The sequence below is a fragment of the Leucoraja erinacea genome, chromosome 6 (genome assembly GCF_028641065.1).
Source record: "Leucoraja erinacea ecotype New England chromosome 6, Leri_hhj_1, whole genome shotgun sequence".
In the NCBI taxonomy this organism is placed as follows: domain Eukaryota; kingdom Metazoa; phylum Chordata; class Chondrichthyes; order Rajiformes; family Rajidae; genus Leucoraja; species Leucoraja erinaceus.
This window is the reverse complement of record NC_073382.1, coordinates 82,888,511-82,914,328: the sequence shown is the minus strand read 5'-3', so window position 1 is coordinate 82,914,328 and position 25,818 is coordinate 82,888,511. Positions and strand designations below refer to the sequence as shown.

The following is a 25,818-nucleotide window of genomic DNA, read 5'->3' as shown; positions in this document are numbered from 1 at the left end:
TACCAGTGTTCTTGCAGGAAAGGTGCATGGAGAGTTGGGAAAGCATTTAACGAATTAACGTAGGGAATACGGAGGAGGTAGTCAATTAATCTTGGAACCATAGATTCATACAGCACAGAAACAGGCTCTGTGGGCCACTCTGTCCATTCATCAAGTACTTATCTGTAATTCTCATTACCAACACTTTGTCTAAAGCCTTTAAAGACAATTCAAACAGTTGTCAGATACTTTTTAAACGCGAGAGTATTTGCTTCCACCACTTTCTCAGGCAGCATATTCCAGGTGGAAAAAGCCGTATGGGTGATTTTTTTTCCTCCCTCTGTTCCCCTCTACTTCCTCTAACCTGAACTGTAACATATACCCTCTGGTTTAGACCTCCCCATTGTGGGGCAAGAATTTGCACTATCAAACTTATCTAGGCCTCTCAGAATTTTGTATGTACATCAATCGGGTCTCCCATCACCTATCTCCAAGGATATAAACACAGCAATCCAGTCACGACCTGGACTAGAAATGTTCCATCCCAGGCAAATCTTCTCAGCACCTTCTCCAGTGCAATGTTGACATAGAAACATAGAAAATAGGTGCAGGAGTAGGCCATTCAGCCCTTCGAGCCAGCACTGCCATTCATTGTGATCATGGCTGATCATCCCATATCGATAACCCGTGCCTGCCTTCTCCCCATATCCCTTGACTCCACTAGCCCCTAGAGCTCTTCTAACTCTCTCTTAAATCCATCCAGCGACGGCCTCCACTGCCCTCTGGGACAGGGAATTCCATAAATTCACAACTCTTTGGGTGAAATTTTTTTTCTCACCTCAGTCTTAAATGACCTCCCCTTTATTCTAAGACTGTGGCCCCTGGTTCTGGACTCACCCAACATTGGGAACATTTTTCCTGCATCTAGCTTCTCCAGTCCTTTTATAATGTTATATGTTTCTATAAGATCCCCCCTCATCCTTCTAAACTCCAGTGAATACAAGCCTAGTCTTTTCAATCTTTCCTCATATGACAGTCCCGCCATCCCAGGAATCAATCTCATGAACCTACGCAGCACTGTTTCAATCACAAGGATGTCCTTTCTCAAATTAGGAGATCAAAACTGTACACAATACTACAGATGTGGCCTCACTAACCAATACTCCAGATGTGGTCTGACCTGACTATAGCATCCCAGAAGTATGCACTATACTCCAGCTGTGGCATGACCCAAGTTTTACAAAGGTGTACCATAATTACCATGCTCTTTTATTCCATGCCCCAGCTGATGAAGGTCAGCATTCCATATGCTTCCATCATCACCGATGTAGCAGTTGATAGTCCAAGATTACCAAAGCTCTTGATCAATTGAGAATGTGGATAAGGGAATGGCTTATGTAATTGAACTCGGACAAATGCAAAGTGATGCATTTTGGGAAATTAAACCAAGTCAACACAGTGAATGATAGGGCCCTGACTTGTGTTGCTAAACAGTGAGACCTTGGAGTACTAATACATAGTTCTCTGAAAATGTAGACGGAGCATGTGTCACACTGGCCCTCACTGAGTGGAACACTGAGTATAGAAGTTCTGATGTCATGCTACAGTTGTCCATTTTGTTGGTTAGTTTCAACTTGGAGTTTCGGTCACCACACAATGGGAAGAATGTCTTCCAGAGACACTGCCTGACCTGCTGAGTTACTCCAACACTGTGTCCTTTTGTGTCTGTTTTACATTTTGTGTATCCAGCATAATAATGGTGCATTTAGATAAGGAAAGAGATGATCATATTAGAGTCTTTGAGTCACACAGCATGGAAACAGACCCTTCAGCCCAACTTGTCCCACACTGGCTAACATGTCACATCTACACTAATTCCACCTGCCTGCATTTGGCCCATATCCCTCTAAACCTGTCCTACCCATGTACCTGTCTAAATGTTTCTTAAACTTTGCAATACTAACTGTCTCAATGACCTCCACCGGCAGCTACCACTCGTTGCCTGAAAAAGTTACCCGGCAGGTTCCTATAAAATCTTTCCCCTTTCACATTAAACCTATGCCCTATGGTTCTCGATCCCCCACTCTAAGTGACTCTGCATCCACCTGATCTATCCCACTTTAAACCTATGTCTTATGGTTCTTGATTCCCCTAATCTGGGCAAGAGACTGTGCATCTACCTGATCTTTTCCTCTCATGATTTTCCACACCTTTAAGATCACACCTCATCCTCCAAGGAATAGAGTCCTAACCTGCTCAATTTCTGCCAAGAGCTCAGGCCCTGGAGTCCTGGCAACGTCCTTGTAAATCTTCTCTTCACCCTTTCCAGCTTGACAACATCTTTCCTATAACGTGGTGCCGAAAACTGAACACAATATTCTAAATGTGGCCTCGCCATCGTCTTATACAACTGCAACATGTCCTCCCAACTTCTATACTCAATGCTCTGACTGATGAAGGCCAATGTGTCAAAAGCCTTCTTGACTACCCCATCTACCTGTGTTACCCCTTTAAATGAACTATGTACCTGTACTCCTAGATCCCTCTGCTCAACAACATTCCCCAGAGCCCTATCGTTCACTATGGAAGTTCTGCCCATGTTAGTGATTCCACATCTCACGTTTCTCTGTATTAAATTTCATCAGCCATTCCTCAGCCCACATGCCCAACTGATCAAGATCCTGCTGCAATTTTTGACAACCATCTTCACTACCTACAATGTCACCCACTTTTGTGTCATCTGCAAACTTGCTAACCATTGCCATGTACGTTTGCATCCAAATCATTGATATAGATGACAAACAGCCCATAATGTTGGGTTAAACTGCACAAGAATGAATTTGGATGTGATAGCATTAGTTTTTTATGCACTCCACATGACATCATTAACCACATTGTGGAGAAATAGTGGAACTGTAACAACATGCCATTCTCTGTGATTGAGTGTGGACCTCTTTGATACGCAGTGGAAGAACATTCATTTGTGGCAAGTTTCAAGCAGTGTTTGAAGAATTTCCACACTGACTTCCATTTACCTTGGTTAACTGCACTGAACATCATATTCCATCTCTAACATTCGATTTTCATTATGGATTCATGTGTTTTATGTTTATTCACTTGCATCGGTTAACAAAAGCAATCAATTGATGGAAATTATGAATGGAATTTCACTGGAGAATATTTGCGCCTGTTTAATACGAACATCTTCTTACTTTGAAAGAAATGTCCCCTCCTCATTGCAGGAAATGCTCAGAGATAAAGCTGGCAATGTTACGATAGGCTCTGAAAACAACGTGCAGACACTTCTTCAAGCTTGAATTCAACTGCTGAGGCGTAATATAATATGTTAGGTAATCGCCACACATTTTCACTTACTTCTCATTTTCCAATCTGCATATTTTCCTGTTTATTCCCTATGTAAGTAGGAACACAGCCATATTTGGTTTTGTTAAAAGATCAAAGAGCCAAAATCTCTATGGCAGAATTCATCTGTGGCAAAGAAAATATGTCTGGGGTCCAGTTACATCTGATTTGGTTGTTCCTGGTAGTGGCCTGACGTAGGACATTGGAATTTGTGGGATTAGTGGAATAGATGACATCTACTCTTTCACAGACCATGAGACATCCATTTACTAAAACAACATGTAGTGAGATGCCTGTGAACTTCACCATATAGAATGCAAGTCACAACCTTGAATGCAAATTCATAAAAAACAAAGTCAATAGAATCAGAAGCAGTCTGTGTACCTGCCGCATAGAGTCATACAGCATGGAATCACACCCTTTGCCCCAACTTGGCTTTGCTGAAACAAGGAACTGCAGATGCTGGTTTGCAAAAAAAGACACGGTGCTGGGATAATTCAGGGGGTCCTTGCTGACCAAGATGCCACATTTAAGCTAGTCCTGTTTGGCTGCATTTGCCCCACATCCTTCTTATCATTTTCTATCCATGTACCTTTAAATGTTGTTTCAGTACCTGAAACTACGTCCTCTGGCAGCTCATTCCGTATTCCCACTGCCTTCTGAGTCAAAAAGTTGCCCCTCCAGTTTCTTATTCAATCTTGCCCCTCACACCTTAAAAAAAAATCTCATCTGGTTCATGATTTCCCTAAACCTGGGTAAAAGACAGTGTAACAACCCTATCTACCCCCCTCATGATTTTTATCCACCTCTATAAGATCACCTCTCAACATTCTGCACTCCAAGCATTAACAGAATAAGATACTTGCCCAATATCTTTCCTCTAGCTCAGGCCCTTGATTCCTGTAAATCTTCTCTGCACTCTTTATACCTAATGACATTCTTCCCATAGCAGGATGGTCAAAACTGAACACATATTCCAAACGTGGCTTCACTAATGTGTTGTACAATTGTAACATTACATCCCAACTTCTACATTCAATACTCTGACTGATCAAGGCCAATGTACCAAAGCCTTCTTGACCACCCTATCTACCTATGATGCCACTTATAGGGAACTGTGCACCTGTACTCCTGGATCCCTCTGCTTTGCAACACTCCCCAGGGCATGGCATTCACTGCGGGGTGGAAGATTGCAACCTTCACTGTTTCGACGCATGCACAATCAAATAAGATCAAATAGAACAAGTTGTCCTACAACTTTAGGCTGTGCGCACCATATGCAAGAAGAAGAAGCATTCACTATGAGTTCCTGCCCTGGTTTGACTTCCCACAATGCAAAACCTTACACTTCTCTGCATTGCACTCCATAAACCATTCCTCAGCCTATTTGCCCAGCTAATCAAGATCCTTTTGTAATTTTTGAGAACCATCATCATCATCTATGATATCACCCACTTTAGTGTCATCTGCAGACAGCAATGGGCCCAGTATCGATCCCTGAGGCAAACCATTGGTCACAGGCCAGCAGCTTAAAAATCAATATTTCACCATTACCCTCTGCATCTTTCCATGAAGTCAATCTTCTAACCATTCGGCTAGCTCTCCCTGATTCCCATGCGATCTAACCTTCCAGAATAGTCTACCATGTAGAACCTTACCAAAGACCTTGCCGAAGTCTAGATAGATAATGTCAATGGTTTTGAACTCGTCAACTTTTTTTGTTACTTCAAAAAACTCAATCAGATTCGTAAGACAAAAGATCTGCAAAACCTTGCTGACTATCCCTAATCAGTCCCTGTCTAACCATCATTGAATTAGAGCTAGGCTGATGGTTTACCTCAGTGCCACTTTCCTGCACTAACTTCCCTTGATTGCCTTGTCTCTGAAATGATGTTGATCTTCGTGTAGAATATTCTCAGAGGCTGAACATCCATCATAATAATCCATGATAGAAAATTTCAAAGATTCACAAACCAATGAATGAAAACATTTACAATATGTGCCTTGATTATCTTCTCTTAAGACTGTGACCCTTGGTTCTAGACACATGAAGAAACACCTATCCCATATATACCTTGTTCAACAGTAGAAAAATGTCAACATTTTAAAAGACAGTCTCTCATTTTTGTCAACACAAGGCGCTTTAGGGTATAATCTGCATAATCACTCCATGTTACAACCCCCCTAATTCCAGAACTGGATGGTGAACTATCACTGTCCCTCTATTGTAAATGTTTTGTTCCTTTGATTGAGAGACCATACCATTGTATAACATTTCATATATAAATCAACCAGCCAACATATATTCTTTAAGCATCCTCAGGCCTGATCAGAAAGGTCTTAAAACCCTCCACTTCTTTCTGCAGCAAGATCCAACCAGTTCCCCTTCCCCAATAATCTCATCTCGGAGACATAGCTTGTTCTCACCATGAACAACATCTCCTTTGGCTCCACCACTTCTTACAAATCAAAGATATGGCCTTGGGCACCCACATTTTGTTGACTACTATGGAACAGCCCATGTTCCAGTCCTTATTTGGATGCATTCCCCAAAATTGTCCCTGTTACATTGAGTGTATTGGTGTTGCTACCTGCACCATGTGAAACTTGTCAATTTTATCACCTTCCCTGCTAATTTTGACCCGGGATAATTCTTGTAAACCTCCTCAGGCCCCTCTCCAAAACAAGCACCTCCTTCCTTGGATATGGGGCCAAAACTCCTCACAATATTCTAAATTTGGTCTCACCAGTGCCCGATAAAGCCTCAGCATTATATCCTTGCTTTTATTAACTTTTTTTAGACTTTACTAAAGACTTTGGAAATATAGTGCAGAAACAGGCCTCTTTGCCCACCAAGTCTGTGTCGACCATACACCAACCTCCGTACACTAACACTATCGTACACATTAGGGCCAATTTACAGAAGCCAATTAACCTACAAAACAGTATGTCTTTGGAGTGTGGGAGGAAACCAGAACACCTGGAGAAAACCCACGCGGTTACAGGGAGAAAGTAGAAACTCCATATAGACAGCATCCATAGTCAGGATCTGAACCTGTGTCCCTGGCAATGTAAGACAGCAACTTTGCTGCTGTGCCGTTATGTTGTTCCGAATTTATAATCTAGTCCCCTAGAAATGAATGCTAACATTGCATTTCCGAACCTTTCGATCGATCCAACTTGCAAATGAACTGGGAATCACATTGGGAATCATGCACCAGCACTCTCAAGTCCCTTTGCACATCCGATTTCTGAATCCTCTCCTCATTTGGAAAATAGACTATGCCTTTATTCTTCCCATCAAAGTGTGTGCCCGTACACTTTGCTGTATTGCATTTACCACTTCTTTACACACTCCCAACTTGTCCAAGTCCTTCTGCAGTCTCCCTGTTTCTTCAACACTACCTGCCCCTCCTCCTGCCTTCCGATCATCTGCAATCCTGGCCACAAGCCATAAATTCCCTCATCCATATCATTAACATAACGTGAAAAATAGCAGACCCAACACCGACACCTGCGGGACACCACTAGTTTCCAGCAGCCAACCGAAGAAGGCCCGCTTTATTCCCATTCTTTGCCTTCCTCCATTCAGCTAATATTCTATCCTTGCCGGTACCTCACCTCTAATACCATAGGCTCCTATCCTCTTTACCAGCCTCACATGTAACACCATATTAAAAGCCTTCTGAGAATCAAAAAAAAAATCCACTGACTCTCCTTTGTCTATCCTGCTTGTTACCATCTCAAAAAACTCTTAACAGGTTTGTCAGGCAAGATCTCCCATTAACAAAACCATGCTGACATTGGTCTATTTTATTATGTGTTTCCAAAGTACCCTGAAAACTTATCCTTAATAATGGATTTTAAAACTTTACCCACCATAGAAGCCAGAATATTTGCCCTATAATTTCCTTTATTTTGCCACGCTCTCTTTTTAAACAGTGGGGTAACATTTGTGATTTTCCAGTACTCTGGAACCATTCCTGACCAGTGATTCTGGAATGAGCATTGCCAATGCCTTCACAATCTCTACAGTCACATCATTCAGGACCCTGGGGTGTAGTCCATCAGATCTTTAGATCTTTCAGCTTCCCAAGCACTTTCTGCTCTGCAATAGTGACTGCATTCACTTCTACCTCCTGACTCTCTTGAACTGCCACTTAGCTGGTGTCTTCCACTGTGAAGACTCGCACCAAAATCGTATCCAGTTCATCATTTTCCAGTGGTCCACTCCTGCCTCTCTTTTGCCCTTATAATCTGTGAAAACATTTGCTGTCCTCTTTTATATCATGGAATAGCCCACATTCATATTTCATTTTTTCTACCCTTATTGCTTTTTTAGTTACCTTCTGTTGGTTTTTTAAATCTTCACCTTCCCATTAATCTTTGCCATGTTACATACCTTCTCTTTTGCGATCACTGACTTCCTTTGTCAGCCACGGTGGTCTCATTCTCCCCTTGATATGTTTCTTCCTCTTTGGGATGAAAATATCCTGCATCTTCCGAATTATTCCCAGAAATTCCTGCCATTACTGCTCCACCATCATTCCCTCTAGGGTCCCTTTCCAATCAACTTTAACCAGCTCCTCTCTCATGCCTCTGTAGTTACCTTTAAACAACAGTAATACTGATTTCAATGTTTCCCTCTCTAATTGCAGGTTGAATTCTATCATATTATGATCAGTGCCTCCGAGGGGTTCCTTCACCTTCAGCTCCCTAATCAAGTCTAGTTCATTGCTCACCACCAAATCCAGAATTTGTCTCAGCAGTCTTTTTTCTAGTGGACTCGACCACAAGCTGCTCTAAGTCATCTCGTACACATTCTGCAAATTCCTCATCTTGAGACATAGTACCAATCTGATTTCCCCAGTCTACTTGCACATTGAAATTCCCCATGATCTTTGTAACATTGTCTTTCTTAAATGGGTTTTCTATTTCCTGATGTAATTTGTGCCCTACACCCTGGCTGCTATTTGGAGGCCTGTATATAACTCCCATCAGGGCCTTTTTACCCTTGCAGTTTCATATTTATCCACAAGGATTCTACATCTTATGATCCTTTCTTGCTCAGGATTGTGTATCCGTGGATATTGAGCTCCCAGCTGTGATCCTCTTTCGGCCACATCCATGATGCCTACAATGTTATACTTGTCAATTTCTAAGAAGTTCATCCACCTTGTTTTGTATACTGTGTGCACTTAGATACATCTTCAGTCTTGTACTTACCTCCCCTCTTTGCAAAATGGTCCCCATGTTGCCTGACGTTGGACTCTTTAAATTTCCTTTTTAAACTTTGTCTCAAAAGGATATATCTTTAATAGGATACGTTATTTCAAAATATAAAAGGTAGCCATTGTTATGTTACAGACATATCTTTTAATGTCACGCCTGAATCACTCCTGACACACAATCCAATTATCTGATTAACACCATACTCTGCACAACTATTCATTCATTTGCAGCTTGGTTTGTGCATATTTGAAACACTACTTTAAGAGTGAATGAAACCACTTTAATTGTTTTCCTTTTTGTTAATATTATCATTTTTTCATAAAGACCCCATAACCATCAGAATAAATTAGCAGTTTCTCATCAGAAAATACTAGATCTAAAATACCCTCTTCACTTGCCAGTTCCTCAGTATACTGATCCAGCAAAGCACCTCTAGGATATACTCAATATTATGGTCAGACTCATACAGCGTGGAAACAGACCCTTTGGCCCAACTCGTTTATGCCAGCCAAGATGGCCCATCTAAGGGAGCCCCATTTGCTTGTAATTATTTTTACTATTATTAATAATTGTATTTTCCCTATAGATTGAAGGAACTGTGATCATTGTAACACCTTCCCTCTACATAGCTGACATGCCATGTTATGCATTACCTCACTATCTCCATCGTAGGTGATAGACTTCTGACCGACATCCACTATAAACCCACTGACTCCCATGGCTATTTTGACTACTCTTCTTCCCATCCTGCTTTCTGTAAGGACTCCATCCCCTACTCCCAATTCCTCCGTCTGCGCCGCATCTGCTCTCAGGATGAGGTATTCCACCGCACTCGTAACAAGGGCATAGTCCCCCTAATCCTCACCTTTCACCCCACCAGCCGTCACATACAACAAATAGTCCTCCGTCATTTCCGCCACCTCCAACGTGACCCCACCACTCGCCACATCTTCCCATCTCCCCCCCTGTCTGCTTTCCGCAAAGACCGCTCCCTCCGTGACTCCCTAGTCAATACTTCCCTTCCCTCCCGCACCACCCCCTCCCCGGCCGCTTTCTCTTGCAACCGCAAGAGGTGCTACACCTGTCGCTTTGCCTCCCCCCTCAACTCCATGCAAGGACCCATGCAGTCATTCCAGGTGCGACAGGGGTTCATCTGCATCTCCTCCAACCTCATCTATTGTATCCGCTGCTCTAGATGTCAGCTGATCTACATCGGTGAGACCAAGCGTAGGCTTGGCGATCGTTTCGCCGAACACCTCCGCTCGGTCTGCATTAACCAACCTGATCTGCCGGTGACACAGCACTTCAACTCCCCCTCCCATTCTGAATCCGACCTCTCAGTCCTGGGCCTCCTCCATGGCCAGAGTGAGCACCACTGCAAATTGGAGGAGCAACACCACTTACTCTGCTTGGGCAGTCTGCACCCTAGCGGCATAAACATTGAATTCACCAATTTCCGGTAGCCTTTGTTTTCTCCTCCCGTTCTCAGCTCTCCCTCAGTCCTCGGGCTCCTTCTCTTCTCTTCCTTTTTCCTTTCTTCTCCCCATTCCCCCCTCCTCCCTCACCCTACATCAGTCTGAAGAAGAGTTTTGGCCCGAAACGTTGCCTATTTCCTTTGCTCGATAGATGCTGCTGCACCCGCTGAGTTTCTCCAGCATTTTTGTTTACCTTCGATTTTCCAGCATCTGCAGTTTCTTCTTAAACACAATGTTCTGTATTATCTTTGTAGTTTGGGGGCTATGTTCAGCACCTTTTTTGTTTTTTAGCTCAATCAAAACAGATTCTTCTTCCTGAATTTCTGGGTTAAGATGGTTCATCTCTCTGAACTTTATCATACTTTCTAATGTCAGGGTTACCTCACCTACTTTTCAATGTTGCCTGTTTCTTCAAAGGGTTAGGTATACTGGAATATTAATCTTTGCTCTGGCTCCTCACCAAACCTCCCCACCTCAGCCCACACCTACTCTCACTATTTAAGGCCTTATGCAAAATTGGAATGAATCTGCTTCTCATGGTAGGTTTAGGGAATGTATTTGTCTTTTGGGAGATGCCTGGAGCCTCCCAATAGGCTGGCATTAGCTTGGCAAGTGTTCCCACACTGGCACGCACTAAAGATCAGCCTCCTGCAGTGCGGAGGCCTGTCATCTTCTCTGCATGCGCATACTACTCCATATCTCTCCATTTCCCACGTATCCATGTGCCAATCTAAAAACATCATAGAAGCCACTATTATATCAGCCTCCACCAACTCCCCTGGCCACACATTCCAGGCACTCTCCACTCTATGTAAAATATTTCCCCTGCACGTCTCCTTTAAAGTTTACCTCTCTGTCTTTAAAGCTATACCCTCTAGTCTTTGACATTTTAATCCTGGGGAAAATGTTCTAACTATCTTCCGATTAAGTCTACTCTGCCATTCAATCATGGCTGATCTATCTTTCCCTCTTAACCCCATTCTCCTGTCTTCTCCCCATAACCCCTGACACCCATACTAATCAATAATCTATCTATGCCTTAAAAAAAAAAATCTATTAACTTGGTCTCCACAGCCTTCTGTGGGAATGAATTCCACAGAATCACCACCCTCTGACTAAAATTCCTCTGCATCGCCTTCCGAAAGAAACATCCTTTATTTCTGAGGCTATGATCTTTGGTCCTAGACTTTCCCACTAGTGGAAACATCATCTCCACATACACTCTATCCAGGTCTTTCACTGTTCAGTAAGTTTCAATGAGGTCCCACCTTATCCTTCTAAGCGAGTAGAGGCGCAGTGCCATCAAACACTCATTATATGTTAATCCACTAATTCCTGGGATCATTCTTGTAAATCTCCTCTGGACCCTCCAGCGCCAGCACATCCTTCCTCAGATATGGAGCCCAAAATTGCTCACAATATTCCAAATGTGGTCCGACCAGCACCTTATAGAGCCTCAGCATTATATCCCAGTGTTGTATTCTAGTCTTCTAGAAAAAAATACTAGCATTGCATTTGCCTTCCTTACTACCGATTCGGCATCCAAATTAACTTTTTGGGAATCCTGCAACAGTACGCCCAAGTCCCTTTGCACCTCCGATTTCTGGATTCTCACCCCATTTAGAAAATAGTCTATGCCTTTACTTCCACTACCAAATTGCATGACTCCACACTTTGTTACACTTTATTCTATCTGCCACCTCTGCCCACTCTCCCAACCTGTCCAAGTCTTTCTGCACAGTCCCTGCTTTCTCTACACTACCTGCCACTCCACCTATCTTCGTATCATCTGCAAACCTGGCCACAAAGCCTTCATACCCCTCGTCCAAATCATTAATATACTGTATAACGTGAAGAGTAGCAACCCCAGCACCAACCCCTGAATAATTAATCTAGTCACTGGCAGTCAAACAAAAAAGCACCTTTTATTGCCACTCCTTGCCTTTTGACTTCCAGCCAACCTGCTATCTATGCTAGTATCTTCCCTTTGATAGGTTGATGAGGGCAGGGCTGTAGATGTTGTTTATATGGACTTATGCAATACACTTGACAGGGTTTATCGTGGCTGCTCCAGAAAGTTAGATGCATGGGGTCCAAGGAGAGAAAGCTGAATGGAGAGAAAATTGGCTTCATGGAAGGAATAAGAGGGTAATGCTGGAATGTTGCTTCTCGGACTAGACGTGTGTGACTAGTAGTCTGCCTCAAGGTTTGGTGCTGTGTCCATTGCTGCTTGTCATCTAATTCAATGATTTGGATGAGAACATACAAGGCATGGTTAGCAAGTTTGAAGATGATACAAAAATGAGCAGTATTACAGATAGTAAAGATGGCTGTCAAAAATTGCAGCAGGATCTTGATCGGTTGGCTAGGTGGGCTGAGGAATGGTTGGGCTCTGGGGAATGCAGAGGAGGACAAGGGGCTCAATTAGGAAACGGAAAATAGATTATGAAAGAAAACTGTCAGGGAACATAAAAACTGACTGCAAAATCTTTTATAGATATGTGAAGAGAAAAAGATTAGTTAAAACAAATGTAGGTCCCTTGCAGTCAAAAATGAATTGATCATGGGGAACATAGACATGGCAGACCAATTGAATAACTACTTTGGTTCTGTCTTCACTAAGGAAGACATAAATAATCTGCTGGAAATAGCAGGGGACTGGGGGTCAAATGAGATGGAGGAACTGAGTGGAATCCAGGTTAGTCAGGAAGTGGTGTTAGGTAAACTGAATGGATTAAAGGACGATAAATCCCCAGGGCCAGAATCCCAGGCTGCATCCCAGAGTGCTTAAGGAAGTAGCCCCAGAAATAGTGGATGCATTAGTGATAATTTTTCAAAACTCTTTTGATTCTGGAGTAGTTCCTGAGAATTGGAGGGTAGCTAATGTAACCCCACTTTTTAAAAAGGGAGGGCGAGAGAAAACGGGGAATTACAGACCAGTTAGTCTAACGTCGGTAGTGGGGAAACTGCTAGAATCAGTTATTAAAGATGGGATAACTGCACATTTGGAAAGTGGTGAAATCATTGGACAAAGTCAGCATGGATTTATGAAAGGTAAATCATGTCTGACGAATCTTATAGAATTTTTCGAGGATGTAACTAGTAGAGTGAATAAGGGAGAACCAGTGTATGTGTTATATCTGGACTTTCAGAAGGCTTTCAACAAGGTCCCACATAAGAGATTAGTATGCAAACTTAAAGCACACGGCATTGGGGGTTCAGTATTGATGTGGATAGAGCACTGACTGGCAGACAGGAAGCAAAGAGTAGGAGTTAACGGGTCCTTTTCAGTATTGATGTGGATAGAGCACTGACTGGCAGACAGGAAGCAAAGAGTAGGAGTTAACGGGTCCTTTTCAGAATGGCAGGCAGTGACTAGTGGGGTACCGCAAGGCTCAGTGCTGGGACGAGGGAATTGAATGCAACATCTCCAAGTTTACGGATGACACAAAGCTGGGGGGCAGTGTTAGCTGTGAGGAGGATGCGAGGAGGCTGCAAGGTAACTTGGATAGGTTGGGTGAGTGGACAAATACATGGCAGATGCAGTATAATGTGGATAAACGTGAGGTTATCCACTTTGGTGGCAAGAACAGGAAAGTAGACTATTATCTGAATGGTGGCCGATTAGGAAAAGGGGAGATGCAACGAGACCTGGGTGCCATGGTACACAAGTCATTGAAAGTAGGCATGCAGGTGCAGCAGGCAGTGAAGAAAGCGAATGGTATGTTAGCATTCATAGCAAAAGGATTTGAGTATAGGAGCAGGGAGGTTCTACTGCAGTTGTACAGGGCCTTGGTGAGACCACACCTGGAGTATGGCGTACAGTTTTGGTCTCCTAATCTGAGGAAAGACATTCTTGCCATAGAGGGCGTACAGAGAAGGTTCACCAGACTGATTCCTGGGATGGCAGGACTTTCATATGAAGAAAGACGGGATAGACTCAGCTAGAATTTAGAAGATTGAGGGGGGATCTTATAGAAACTTACAAAATTCTTAATTGGTTGGACAGGCTAGATGCAGGAAGATTGTTCCCGATGTTGGAGACGTCCAGAACAAGGGGTCACAGTTTAAGGATAAGGAGGAAGTCTTTTAGGATCGAGATGAGAAAGAAAATCTTCACACAGAGAGTGGTGAATCTCTGGAATTCTCTGCCACAGAAACTAGTTGAAGCCAGTTCATTGGCTATATTTAAGAGGGAGTTAGATGTGGCCCTTGTGGCTAAAGGGATCAGGGGATATGGAGAGAAGGCAGGTACAGGATACTGAGTTGGATGATCAGCCATGATCATATTGAATGGTGGTGCAGGCTCGAAGGGCTGAATGGCCTACTGCATCTATTTTTTATGTTTCTATGTTGTAGAGCAGAGGAATCTAAAAGTGCAGGTACATAGTGCCTTTAAATCGGCATCACAGGTAGACAAAGTGGTCAAAAAAGCATCAGAGTATTGAGTATGGAAGTTGGGTGTTTATCTTGCAGTTATACAAGATGTTGGAGAGGCTGCATTTAGAATATAGTGTTCAGTTCTGGGCACCATGTTATAGGAAATATCCTGTCAAGTTGGAAAGGACACAGAGAAGATTTGAAGATTTACGAGGATGTTGCCAGGATTCAAAGGTCTGATCTATGGGGAGTAATTCATGCTGGGACTCTATTCCTTGGAGCGCAGAAGGATGAGGGGTGATCTTATAGAGGTGTATAAAATCATGAGAGGAATGGACACACAGTCTCTTGCCCAGAGTGGGGGAATCGAGAACCAGACGACATAGGTTTAAGATGAAGGAGGAACGATTTAATAGGAATCTGAGGGGTAACCTTTTCACACCAAGGTTGGTGGGTGGATGGAATAAGTTGCCAGAGAATGTAATGAGGCAGGGACTGTCACAACGCTCAAGAAACAATTAGATAAGTACATGATCGGACAGTTTTGTGGGATATGTGCCAAACGCAGGCAGGTAGGACTGGTATAGATGGGACATGTTGGTCAGTATGGGCAAGTCGGGCCGAAGGGCTAGTTTCCATACTGTATGACTCCATGACTCTGACTGTAATGGGGCGACCAAAACTGAACTCAAAATAATACTTCAAATGTGGCCTAACAAATGTTTTATAAAGTTGCAGCAAGACTTCCTGACTCTTACACTCAATGTGTTGAGCTATGAAGGGAAGCATACCATATGCCTTTTTTACCACTCCATCTACCTGTTTTGACACTTGCAGAGGGCTGTGGACTTGGACCTCAAGATCTGTGTTGTTAAGAAACTTGCTAGTAACTGCATACTTTCTGCTTACATTCAACTGTCCATAGTTCTCCAGGTTTAACTCCATAGGCATTTCTCTGTCTATATCTAATTGATCAATATCCCCATGTAACAGGGGTTTGACAGTCTTCCTCACTATCCACATTTCTACCAATTCTGGTATTGCTGCTAATTTACTGACCAACCCATCTACATTCATGTCATAAACAACAGATATCCTAAGATCCCTGTGGAAACTCTACTGGCCAAAGACCTCCAGACCTCCTTCTTCTTCTTCCGTATGGCATGCACAGCCTAAAGTTGTAGGGCAAATTGTTCTATCTTCTGTTTGTGCATGCCAGGTTGATTGCATTCGTCGGAGCAGGGCGGACCACGTGAAGGTTGCAATCTCCCAACCTAAGTAACACTCTTCCACTACCAGCCTCTGTCTTCTATGGTTAAGACAGTTCTGAATCCAAATGGCCAAGTCTAAGTGGATCCCATGCATCTGAATCTGGGTTAGACAAGATGCATTTTGATGCATGCATTATATCAGAAATTTGGAATCACCTCAGTGGAGCTAACTGTTTATTTAACATTACAAGAAATATTATCAAAATTATCGAATTGTAAGTTGCCTAGAAATTTGTCACTAGTTATGGATAAAGGTAGTAATTTGGTTTACCATCAAATATAAGATCCCCTCCAAGTTGGACAGCATTTTGACTTGGAAATATATTGCCAGTCTGTGGGGAACTCTCAACAGAACATCCACTGGTTTAAGAATGAGACCTGCCACCACCTGCTTGAGGCCCATTAGTAACGGGCAGTAAATATTGCAATTGCCAACTCCGCCCAAATCCTGAAGGTGAATAGATAACTAAAAATACATTCACCACTGTCTCAACCCCCAGTGCACCACAATTGTCACAGAAATCATTAAGAATCCTTCTTCCCACCTCCTCCTGACCCCTCCCCAGCTGTCCTTGCATCTCTTTTGGTCAACCAGACCACTTATGAAATATTTCTGCTATTCGTCGGTTGCGTCCCTTCAGCTGCTTTTCTGGACACTTCAGATGTCAGTAGTGGGCAGTGTTGAGTAGCTATGAACCATAGGGTCTGTCTTTAAATTGCAGATGGCTCTGATGGAACACGATGGTTGCGTTCCAGAGTAACCCTGTGTTATAGAAAATCATTTTATATAAACCATTCTGGCAATAGGTAAAATGGGGGTTGATCACTATAATAGCTTTAATAACTATTAGCACCTGTGCCTTGGAATATTAAGTCCCAGTCATTTTCTTCCCTTCGCCAGGTTTCGCCGATAACGTCCCTATTGCACATACCTATCCATGCCCCATGTTCATCTGCCTTACCCATCAGGCCTCTCACATTGAAATTAATACAATTTAATCCACCAGTCCCTCTTCAATCCCTGCTATACTCCTGCTTACCCTGTTGACTATACTTGCTGTCAATGATTTCTGTACTGACTTCCAGCCTCACATCGATCTATGCTTTCAACTAGATTGGCTGGGGGACGAGATCCATTGCAGGAATAAAGCAGGTGAGAGGCTAGAGGTTGGCTGGGAAAAGGTTGCTAAGTCTTTCAGGGTTTGAAAGGGGATCCTTAATATCATTGGCGTTGTCGTGCAGCAAGCAACCTGGCTAAGGAAGGTAACCTTGAATGCAATGACTCACTCTTTGTTTTCTTCAGTGATTACTGTGTGAACATTTCAACCAATTTAGTTCTAATTTTATTGATGATAATGCTAACAACTAGTCTTGTTTACTGACAGGAACACCTAAGGAAATCCGAGAATCAGGTGTCAGAATTTACCCCACTTGCTCCCGCTCCGAGTTCCATCTACACAAACAACATGCACGGGTCCCAGGAACAAAGGAAATCTCTCTCGACTCCAAATTCCAGAAAGATGACACATACATATTGGACAGAGGATGAATATTCTAACAATCTAACAGTGCTTGACTATTCTGGTAATCGCTGCTCTTCCAATGTTCACTGTAAGTTTGTTGGGTCTGGTTTGGAAACAGCTGTGTAGCAGTGATAATTGTTGTTCAATACTGTGGTTTTGAGTTAAATCATTTTTATTTTGGGAAGACAAATACATTCAGATGCAAGATATATTTTAGATTTCATATTAAATATAAATTAATGTGACATTTTTATTCTACCTGGGTTGGTTAATCTTACAATATACACAGTCCGGCACTGTGTGGCTGGAACCGTGACATAATTTTATTGTCCAATCTTATTCCTTGTAACCTGTTTTGTCAACCAGTCAGATCAAACTATAGATGTAAAATGACCATTAACTTATCAACGAGGTGGCATTAATGAAATAAAAGTATGCCATTGTTTACTGTGTTTATTAATATTTCTTTATATTCCAGCTTTAAGAAAGTTTACTTTGACATTCTTTGCAGTTTCTCAAGAAATCCAGTTATGTTCTTCACCTATTGTTACTGGTTCATGTAAATTTCAAATCAATAAATCAGGCCCCAGTTTTAGCATGTCCGGTGGTACAGGAACAAGGAGCTTTGTGACTTCAGCCACTGCTGCTGGAATTGTGCTGTTACCATTGTAATCGTTGCACCCTTTTGCTGCTCGCTGATTGTGGAGGCAGCATTACATTAAAACTACATGTCATCACAGGCTTGATAATGGAATCATTCTTTTATCCGCTCTATGTCACTATCACTAAACTTGCCTCAGCTCCCTAAAATGGCCCTCAAAGCTGGAATTTATGTTTTTAGACCTTTTAACAGTTTAAAATAATCAGTCAATTTAAAATACTGATTTAATTTGAATCAGTCTGAAAAAGAATCCTGACCCGAAACGTCACCTATCCATATTCTCCAAGGATGCAGTCTGATATGCTGAATTACCCCAGCAATTTAAAATATCTGATTAGTTCACCACTAATTCACCTATTCTAGACTATTTGATTTGTTGTCCAACTCAAGTGTAGTTTATTATCGTACACAAGTATATCTTGGTCCATGCCCAATTAAAATCTTGCTTGAAGCAGCACCACTCTGAAAACATACTTAAACATAAATAACAAAAAAGAAAAAATACTGCCAAAAAAAAAGAAAGCATTTGCATAGAACGCAATTAGGAACAAAAAATACAAGACCATGGTAGTGCAAGAGGCAGTGGATAGTGTATTGAGGTTGGAGCAGGAGTCTGCAGATTGGTTCAAGAATAATATTTTATGCAAGATTTTTTTATTTTTTTTAAAATAAAATAAATAAATAAAGGAAATTAGCTGTTCCTGAACCTGGTCGTATCGCCGATTTCAGTCTTGTGTTCCGCCCGCCCAGTGGTAGCAATAAGAGGGTATGGCCAGGATACTGGGGATCCTTGATGATCGACTCTATCTTCGTGAGTCCACCACTCTCTGTAGTCTCACATGTTCCAGTGCTAAACCGTGATGCATCCAATCAGGATACTTAACACTGTACATCCCAACTTATATACTCACCATCCTGACTGATACCCTGGTTATATAGTCAATACCATGACGAAAGCCTTCTTGACCACCCTATCTGCATGTGATACCACTTAGCATCTGCACGCCTAGATTCCTCTACACTACAGCACTCCCCAGGGCCCTACCATTCACTGTGTATCTTCCTGCAGTAGTTTGGCTTCTCAAAATGCAAAACTCATACTTATCTGCATTAAACTCCATTAACCATTCCTCAACCCACTTGCCCAACTGATCGATCCTGCTGTAATTTTTGATCACTATCTACAATACCACCACTTTGGTGTCATCTGCACTTATTAAACATGCCTTGTGCGCACTGTTCCAAATCGTTGACATGAACCACACACAGCAATGGGCCCCGACACACACCACTAATCACAGGCCTCCAATCCAAAGAAAAACCTTCTTAATCCTTAATCCTTTCTCGCTAATGGAACACTATCAGCCACCTCTTGAACTACAATGAACTTGATTTCTAATTGTGTATTTTATATTAATGCCTTGTTTTTTTGCACACAGTCTTTTCCATTCAACTGTCTTGTCTAATTTAGGTATAATTTATGTTTTGTATTTTCTCTGAGTCTATGGGCCTGTGATGCTGGTACCCATAACTGGCCGTACTTGTGCAGATGACATTAAACTGAACTCGACTGTGCAAAGATAAACTTTCCCCTCAGAACTCCTTTCAATCTCCTTTCTCTCACCTTGAATCTCTGACCTCTTGTTCACCCTTTCCCCTGCGGTTTGATGGTATCCCAGCATTCGCAGCAGATGCTGATTCCCACCTGCCCTGTGCACTCTCTCATTCAAACCAACAAACCACTCTCCCACACAGCACAGAGACCTTGTAGCCTGAACCCTGGAGATGGCATGGAGCGCACATACCTCCACAGTCCAGCAGCAGCATTATCACAGCGGATCAGAGACCTGGGATATCCATCCACGAGCCCTGGGAGCACAGGAATTGGGTTCTTTCCCAGGCTGGGAAATATCACAGCTCCTCCACGTTCTCACTGAAATGTTTCTGTTAGTCTCCACTTCTCCAGATATTTTATACCAATTATTCAGCATAGTCGGTGAGGACTGGATCTGGTTGAGTTTGAAAACAAAATTAATTTCGTCATACAGCATGAAGCAGGCCCTTCAGCGGAACCCATCCATTCTGACCAAGGTAACTACCTGAGCTGGTCCAACCTGCCAGTGCCTGGCCCATACCGTTCTAAACCTTTCCTTTCCATGTAACTGTCCAAATTATTTTAAAATGTAGTGATACCAATTTCTGCCTCAACTACTTCACCTGCCAGCTCGTTCCATACACTCACTACACTCTCTGCATGACAAACTTACTTCTCAGGTTTCCCTTTAAATCTTTCCCCTCTTACCTTAAACTTATGCCCTCTAGTTTTATACTCCCCTACTCTGGGAAAAATATTATGATTATCCACCTTATGTATACCCCTCATGGTTTATAACCTTTTATAAGGTTACCCTTCAGAATTTTGTGAGGAATTAGTCTGCGGTTGTGGAATTAGTGCTACGTTTGGGCTCAAGGCTAAGCAGCGGTCCAGGTACAAACATTATCATCATCATCATCATCATTATTGAAAACATCAACGGGCACGGTGCCTTACAATGCTGTGTTCGACAGTGATCGCAACTTCTACTGAAGTGTGGATGGCCGTTGGCTCGCTAGGAGCTCATCCGCCCTTTGACAGGTCTTGTTTTTTGTCCTGCTGGGGGTCTACAGCCCCCTCCTCACCTGGAAAACCAGGTGGGGGAGACGTTTAGTCGCCGACTATCCGACCATGGAGCAGGTAACACGGGATTACATGGTACCCGTGGCGGTGGGAACTCCCCCCGAACTGGCCTGAAGGCAAGAACAGGTAAGGTGTTTTCTCTTCAGACTCAATGCAGTCGGGTTACAGTCAGGGCTCTACTGGGGTGGAAGATTGCAACCTTCACGTGGTCTGCCCTGTTTCGACTAATGTAATCAACTCGTCATGCACAAACGGAAGATCAAATAGAACAAGTTGTCCAACAACTTTAGTCTGTGCACGCCACACGAAAGAAGAAGGGCTCTACTCCTGCGCCTATTGTCTATGTTGTGTTGTGTTGTGTTGCGTTGTGTTATGTATATATACACACATAACAAAACATATATATCACAAGAGAGGAATATAACAAGAGAATATACAACGTAGGAGAATTAATCAAAGATAGAAAACTATTCTCATTGGTGAGTGTGGAGAATGCACATATGTTATGTAGGGTTACGGATGTTATGTTATATATACACAACAAGAGAGGAATATAACAAGAGAATATACAACGTCTGGGGTATTAACCAAAGACACAAACATTTTAAGAAAAAGCAATATTGTTCTCACCCACCTCCTGTCCTGGAGACAAAGACACCTCAGACACAAGAGAAGACTCCCTGCACACGTGATGATATCCACCAGGGGGCAGTAGTTGATTCATTGCTGTTTTGCACAAAACAGCCGTTTGCATTTCACTGAATTGTCAGAAAAGATGATAAGACATACAAGCAGAATTAGGATGTTTGACCCTCGGAGACTACTCCACCGTTCTATCATGGCTGATCTATCTTTCCCTCTCAACCCCATTCTCCTGCCTTTTCCCCCATAACCTTTGACGACCTTACTAATCGAGAACCTGTCAATCTCCGCTTTAAAAATATCCAATGACTTGGCCTCCACAGCCTCGTGTGGCATTGAATTCCACAGATTCACCACCCTCTAGCTAAAGAAATTCCTTCTCATCTCCTTTTATTCTGAGGCTGTTCCCTCTGGTCCTAGACTCTCTCACTAGTGGAAACAACCTTTTAGTTTTAGTTTAGACATATAGCACAGAAACAGGCCCTTCGGCGCACACTGACCTGCAATCATCCCGTACACTAGCACGACCCCACACACAAGGGACAATTTTACAATTAGCAAATTGCCAAAGCTAATTAACCTACAAACCTGAACGTCTTTGGAATGTGGGAGGAAACCAGAGAATGAAATGATGTGAAAGAGATTTTAGACTAGAGGTCATATTTGGCCCAGACTGTGGCCCGCTGAGTTACTCTAGCACTGTGTGAAACGTCACCTATCCATGTTCTCCACAGATGCTGCCTGACCCGCTGTCATTATATCCGGGAATGTCGTCATATCCGGTCATGTCCGAGATGTTGGCATATCTGGGAATGTCGTCATATCTGGGTATGTCGTCATATCCGGGTATGTCGTCATATCAGGGAATGTCTTCATATCCGGGTATGTTGTCATATCCAGGAATGTCGTCATATCCGGGAATGTTGCCATATCCGGGAATGTCGGCATAACTGGGAATGTCGTCATATCCGGGAATGTCACCATATCCGGGAATGTCGTCATATCCGGGAATGTCGTCATATCCGGGAATGTCGCCATATCCGAGAATGTTGCCATATCCAGGAATGTTGCCATAGCTAGGTATGTCATCATATCCGGGTATGCCATATCTGGGAAAGTCGTCATATCCGGGAATGTCGTCATTTTGGGTTTGTCGTCATATCCGGGAATGTTGTTATATCGGGGTATGTCGTCGTATCTGGGAATGTTGCGATATCCAGGTATGTCATCGTATCAGGGAATGTTGTCATATCCGGGTATGTCGTAATATCCGGGAATGTTGTCATATCCGAGTATGTTGTCATACCCAGGAATGTCGGGTATGTTCATATTCGGGTATGTCGTCATATTCGGGACATGTCCACATATCCGGAAATGTCGCCATCTCCGGGAATGGCATCATATCCGGGAATGTCATCATATCATGGAATGTCTTCATATGCAGCAATTCCATCATATCCGGGAATGTCACCATATCATGGAATGTCTTCATATGCGGCAATTTGATCATATCCGGGCATGACATCATATCCGGGTATGTTGTCATATCCGGTTATGTGTCGCCATATCCGTGTATGTCCACATATCCGGGAATGTCGCCATCTCAGGGAATGGCTTCCTATCTGGGAATGTCGTCATATCCGGGAATGTCACCATATCCGGGAATGTCGTCATATCCGGGAATGTCGTCATATCCGGGAATGTCGTCATATCCCGGAATGTCGCCATATCCCGGAATGTCGCCATATCCAGGAATGTTGCCATATCTAGGTATGTCGTCATATCCGGATATGCCATATCTGGGTATGTCATCATATCCGGGTATGTCGTCATATCCGGGAATATCGCCATCTCCGGGAACATCGTCATATTTGGGAATGTCATCATATCCGGGAATGTCGTCATATCCGGTAATGTGGTCATATCTGGGAAAGTCGTCATATCCGGGAATGTCGTCATTTTGGGTTTGTCTTCATATCCGGGAATGTTGTCATATCCGGGTATGTCGTCATATCTGGGAATGTTGCGATATCCAGGTATGTCATCGTATCAAGGGAATGTTGTCATATCCGGGTATGTCGTCATATCCGGGAATGTTGTCATATCTGGGTATGTTGTCATATCCAGGAATGTCATCATATTCGGGTATGTCGTCATATTTGGGACATGTCGTCATATCCGGGAATGTCACCATATCCGGGAATGTCGCCATATCTGGGAATGCCGTCATATCCGGATATGTCGGCATATCTGGGAATGTCGTCATATCCGGATATGTCGGCATATCTGGGAATGTCGTCACATCCGGGTATGTCGTCATATCCGGGTATGTCGTCATATCCGGGAATGTCTTCATATCCGGGTATGTTGTCATATCCAGGAATGTCGTCATATCCAGGAATGTTGCCATATCCGGGAATGTCGCCATATATTGGTATATCGCCATATCCGGGTATGTCCACATATCCGGAAATGTCACCATCTCCGGGAATGGCATCATATCCGGGAATGTCATCATATCATGGAATGTCTTCATATGCGGCAATTTCATCATATCCGGGTATGACACCATATCCGGGTATGTTGTCATATCCGGTTATGTGTTGCCATATCCGTGTATGTCCACATATCCGGGAATGTCGTCATCTCCGGGAATGTCGTCATAACCGGGAATATTGCCATCTCCGGGAACATCATCATATTTGGGAATGTCATCATATCTGGGAATGTCGTCATATCCGGTAATGTCGTCCTATCTGGGAAAGTCGTCATATCTGGGAATGTCGTCATTTTGGGTTTGTCATCATATCCAGGAATGTTGTCATATCCGGATATGTCGTCATATCTGGGAATGTTGCGATATCCAGGTATGTCATCCTATCAGGGAATGTTGTCATATCCGGGTATATTGTACTATGCGGGAATGTTGTCATAACCTGGTATGTTGTCATATCCGGGAATGCCGTCATATTCGGGAATGTCGCCATATCTGGGAATGCCGTCATATCCGGGTATGTCGTCATATCTGGGTATGTTGTCATATCCGGGAATGTCTTCATATCCGGGTATGTCGTCATATCCAGGAATGTCGTCATATCCGGGAATGTTGCCATATCCGGGAATGTCGCCATATATTGGTATGTCGCCATATCCGGGTATGTCCACATATCCGAAAATGTCGCCATCTCCGGGAATGGCATCATATCCGGCAATGTCATCATATAATGGAATGTCTTCATATGCGGCAATTACTATTTGCAGTGAGTAGTGCCTTTCAACTTCAACTTGATCATATCCGGGCATGACATCATATCCGGGTATGTTGTCATATCCGGTTATGTGTCGCCATATCCGTGTATGTCCACATATCCGGGAATGTCGCCATCTCAGGGAATGGCTTCCTATCTGGGAATGTCGTCATATCCGGGAATGTCACCATATCCGGGAATGTCGCCATATCCCGGAATGTCGCCATATCCCGGAATGTCGCCATATCCGAGAATGTTGCCATATCCAGGAATGTTGCCATATCTAGGTATGTCGTCATATCCGGATATGCCATATCTGGGTATGTCATCATATCCGGGTATGTCGTCATATCCGGGAATATCGCCATCTCCGGGAACATCGTCATATTTGGGAATGTCATCATATCCAGGAATGTCGTCATATCCGGTAATGTGGTCATATCTGGGAAAGTCGTCATATCCGGGAATGTCGTCATTTTGGGTTTGTCGTCATATCCGGGAATGTTGTCATATCCGGGTATGTCGTCATATCTGGGAATGTTGCGATATCCAGGTATATCATCGTATATAAGGGAATGTTGTCATATCCGGGTATGTCGTAATATCCGGGAATGTTGTCATATCTGGGTATGTTGTCATATCCAGGAATGTCGTCATATTCGGGTATGTCGTCATGTTTGGGACATGTCGTCATATCCGGGAATGTCACCATATCCGGGAATGTCGCCATATGCGGCAATTTCATCATATCCGGATATGTCGGCATATCTGGGAATGTCGTCATATCCGGATATGTCGGCATATCTGGGAATGTCGTCACATCCGGGTATGTCGTCATATCCGGGTATGTCGTCATATCCGGGAATGTCTTCATATCCGGGTATGTTGTCATATCCAGGAATGTCGTCATATCCAGGAATGTTGCCATATCTGGGAATGTCGCCATATATTGGTATATCGCCATATCCGGGTATGTCCACATATCCGGAAATGTCACCATCTCCGGGAATGGCATCATATCCGGGAATGTCATCATATCATGGAATGTCTTCATATGCGGCAATTTCATCATATCCGGGTATGACATCATATCCGGGTATGTTGTCATATCCGGTTATGTGTTGCCATATCCGTGTATGTCCACATATCCGGGAATGTCGTCATCTCCGGGAATGTCGTCATAACCGGGAATATTGCCATCTCCGGGAACATCATCATATTTGGGAATGTCATCATATCTGGGAATGTCGTCATATCCGGTAATGTCGTCCTATCTGGGAAAGTCGTCATATCTGGGAATGTCGTCATTTTGGGTTTGTCATCATATCCGGGAATGTTGTCATATCCGGGTATGTCGTCATATCTGG

General features: G+C 43.2%; 1 protein-coding gene across 3 annotated transcripts in view; it reads left to right on the top strand.

Moving 5' to 3' along the window:
* atp11a (ATPase phospholipid transporting 11A) overlaps positions 1-17,668 on the top strand; it is a 163,166-nt gene extending 145,498 nt beyond the window's left edge. Inside the window, exons 29-30 of one of the 3 annotated variants that reach the window (XM_055637453.1) lie at positions 3,222-3,329; positions 17,086-17,223. In XM_055637453.1, coding sequence (XP_055493428.1) covers positions 3,222-3,296 — 75 coding nt within the window. In that variant the 3' untranslated portion in view covers positions 3,297-3,329; positions 17,086-17,223. Of the gene's footprint in view, positions 1-3,221; positions 3,330-17,085 lie in introns of all 3 variants that reach the window. The other 2 variants (XM_055637450.1, XM_055637451.1) reach the window with 2 other exon arrangements.
* The last annotated feature ends 8,150 nt before the right edge of the window (positions 17,669-25,818 follow it).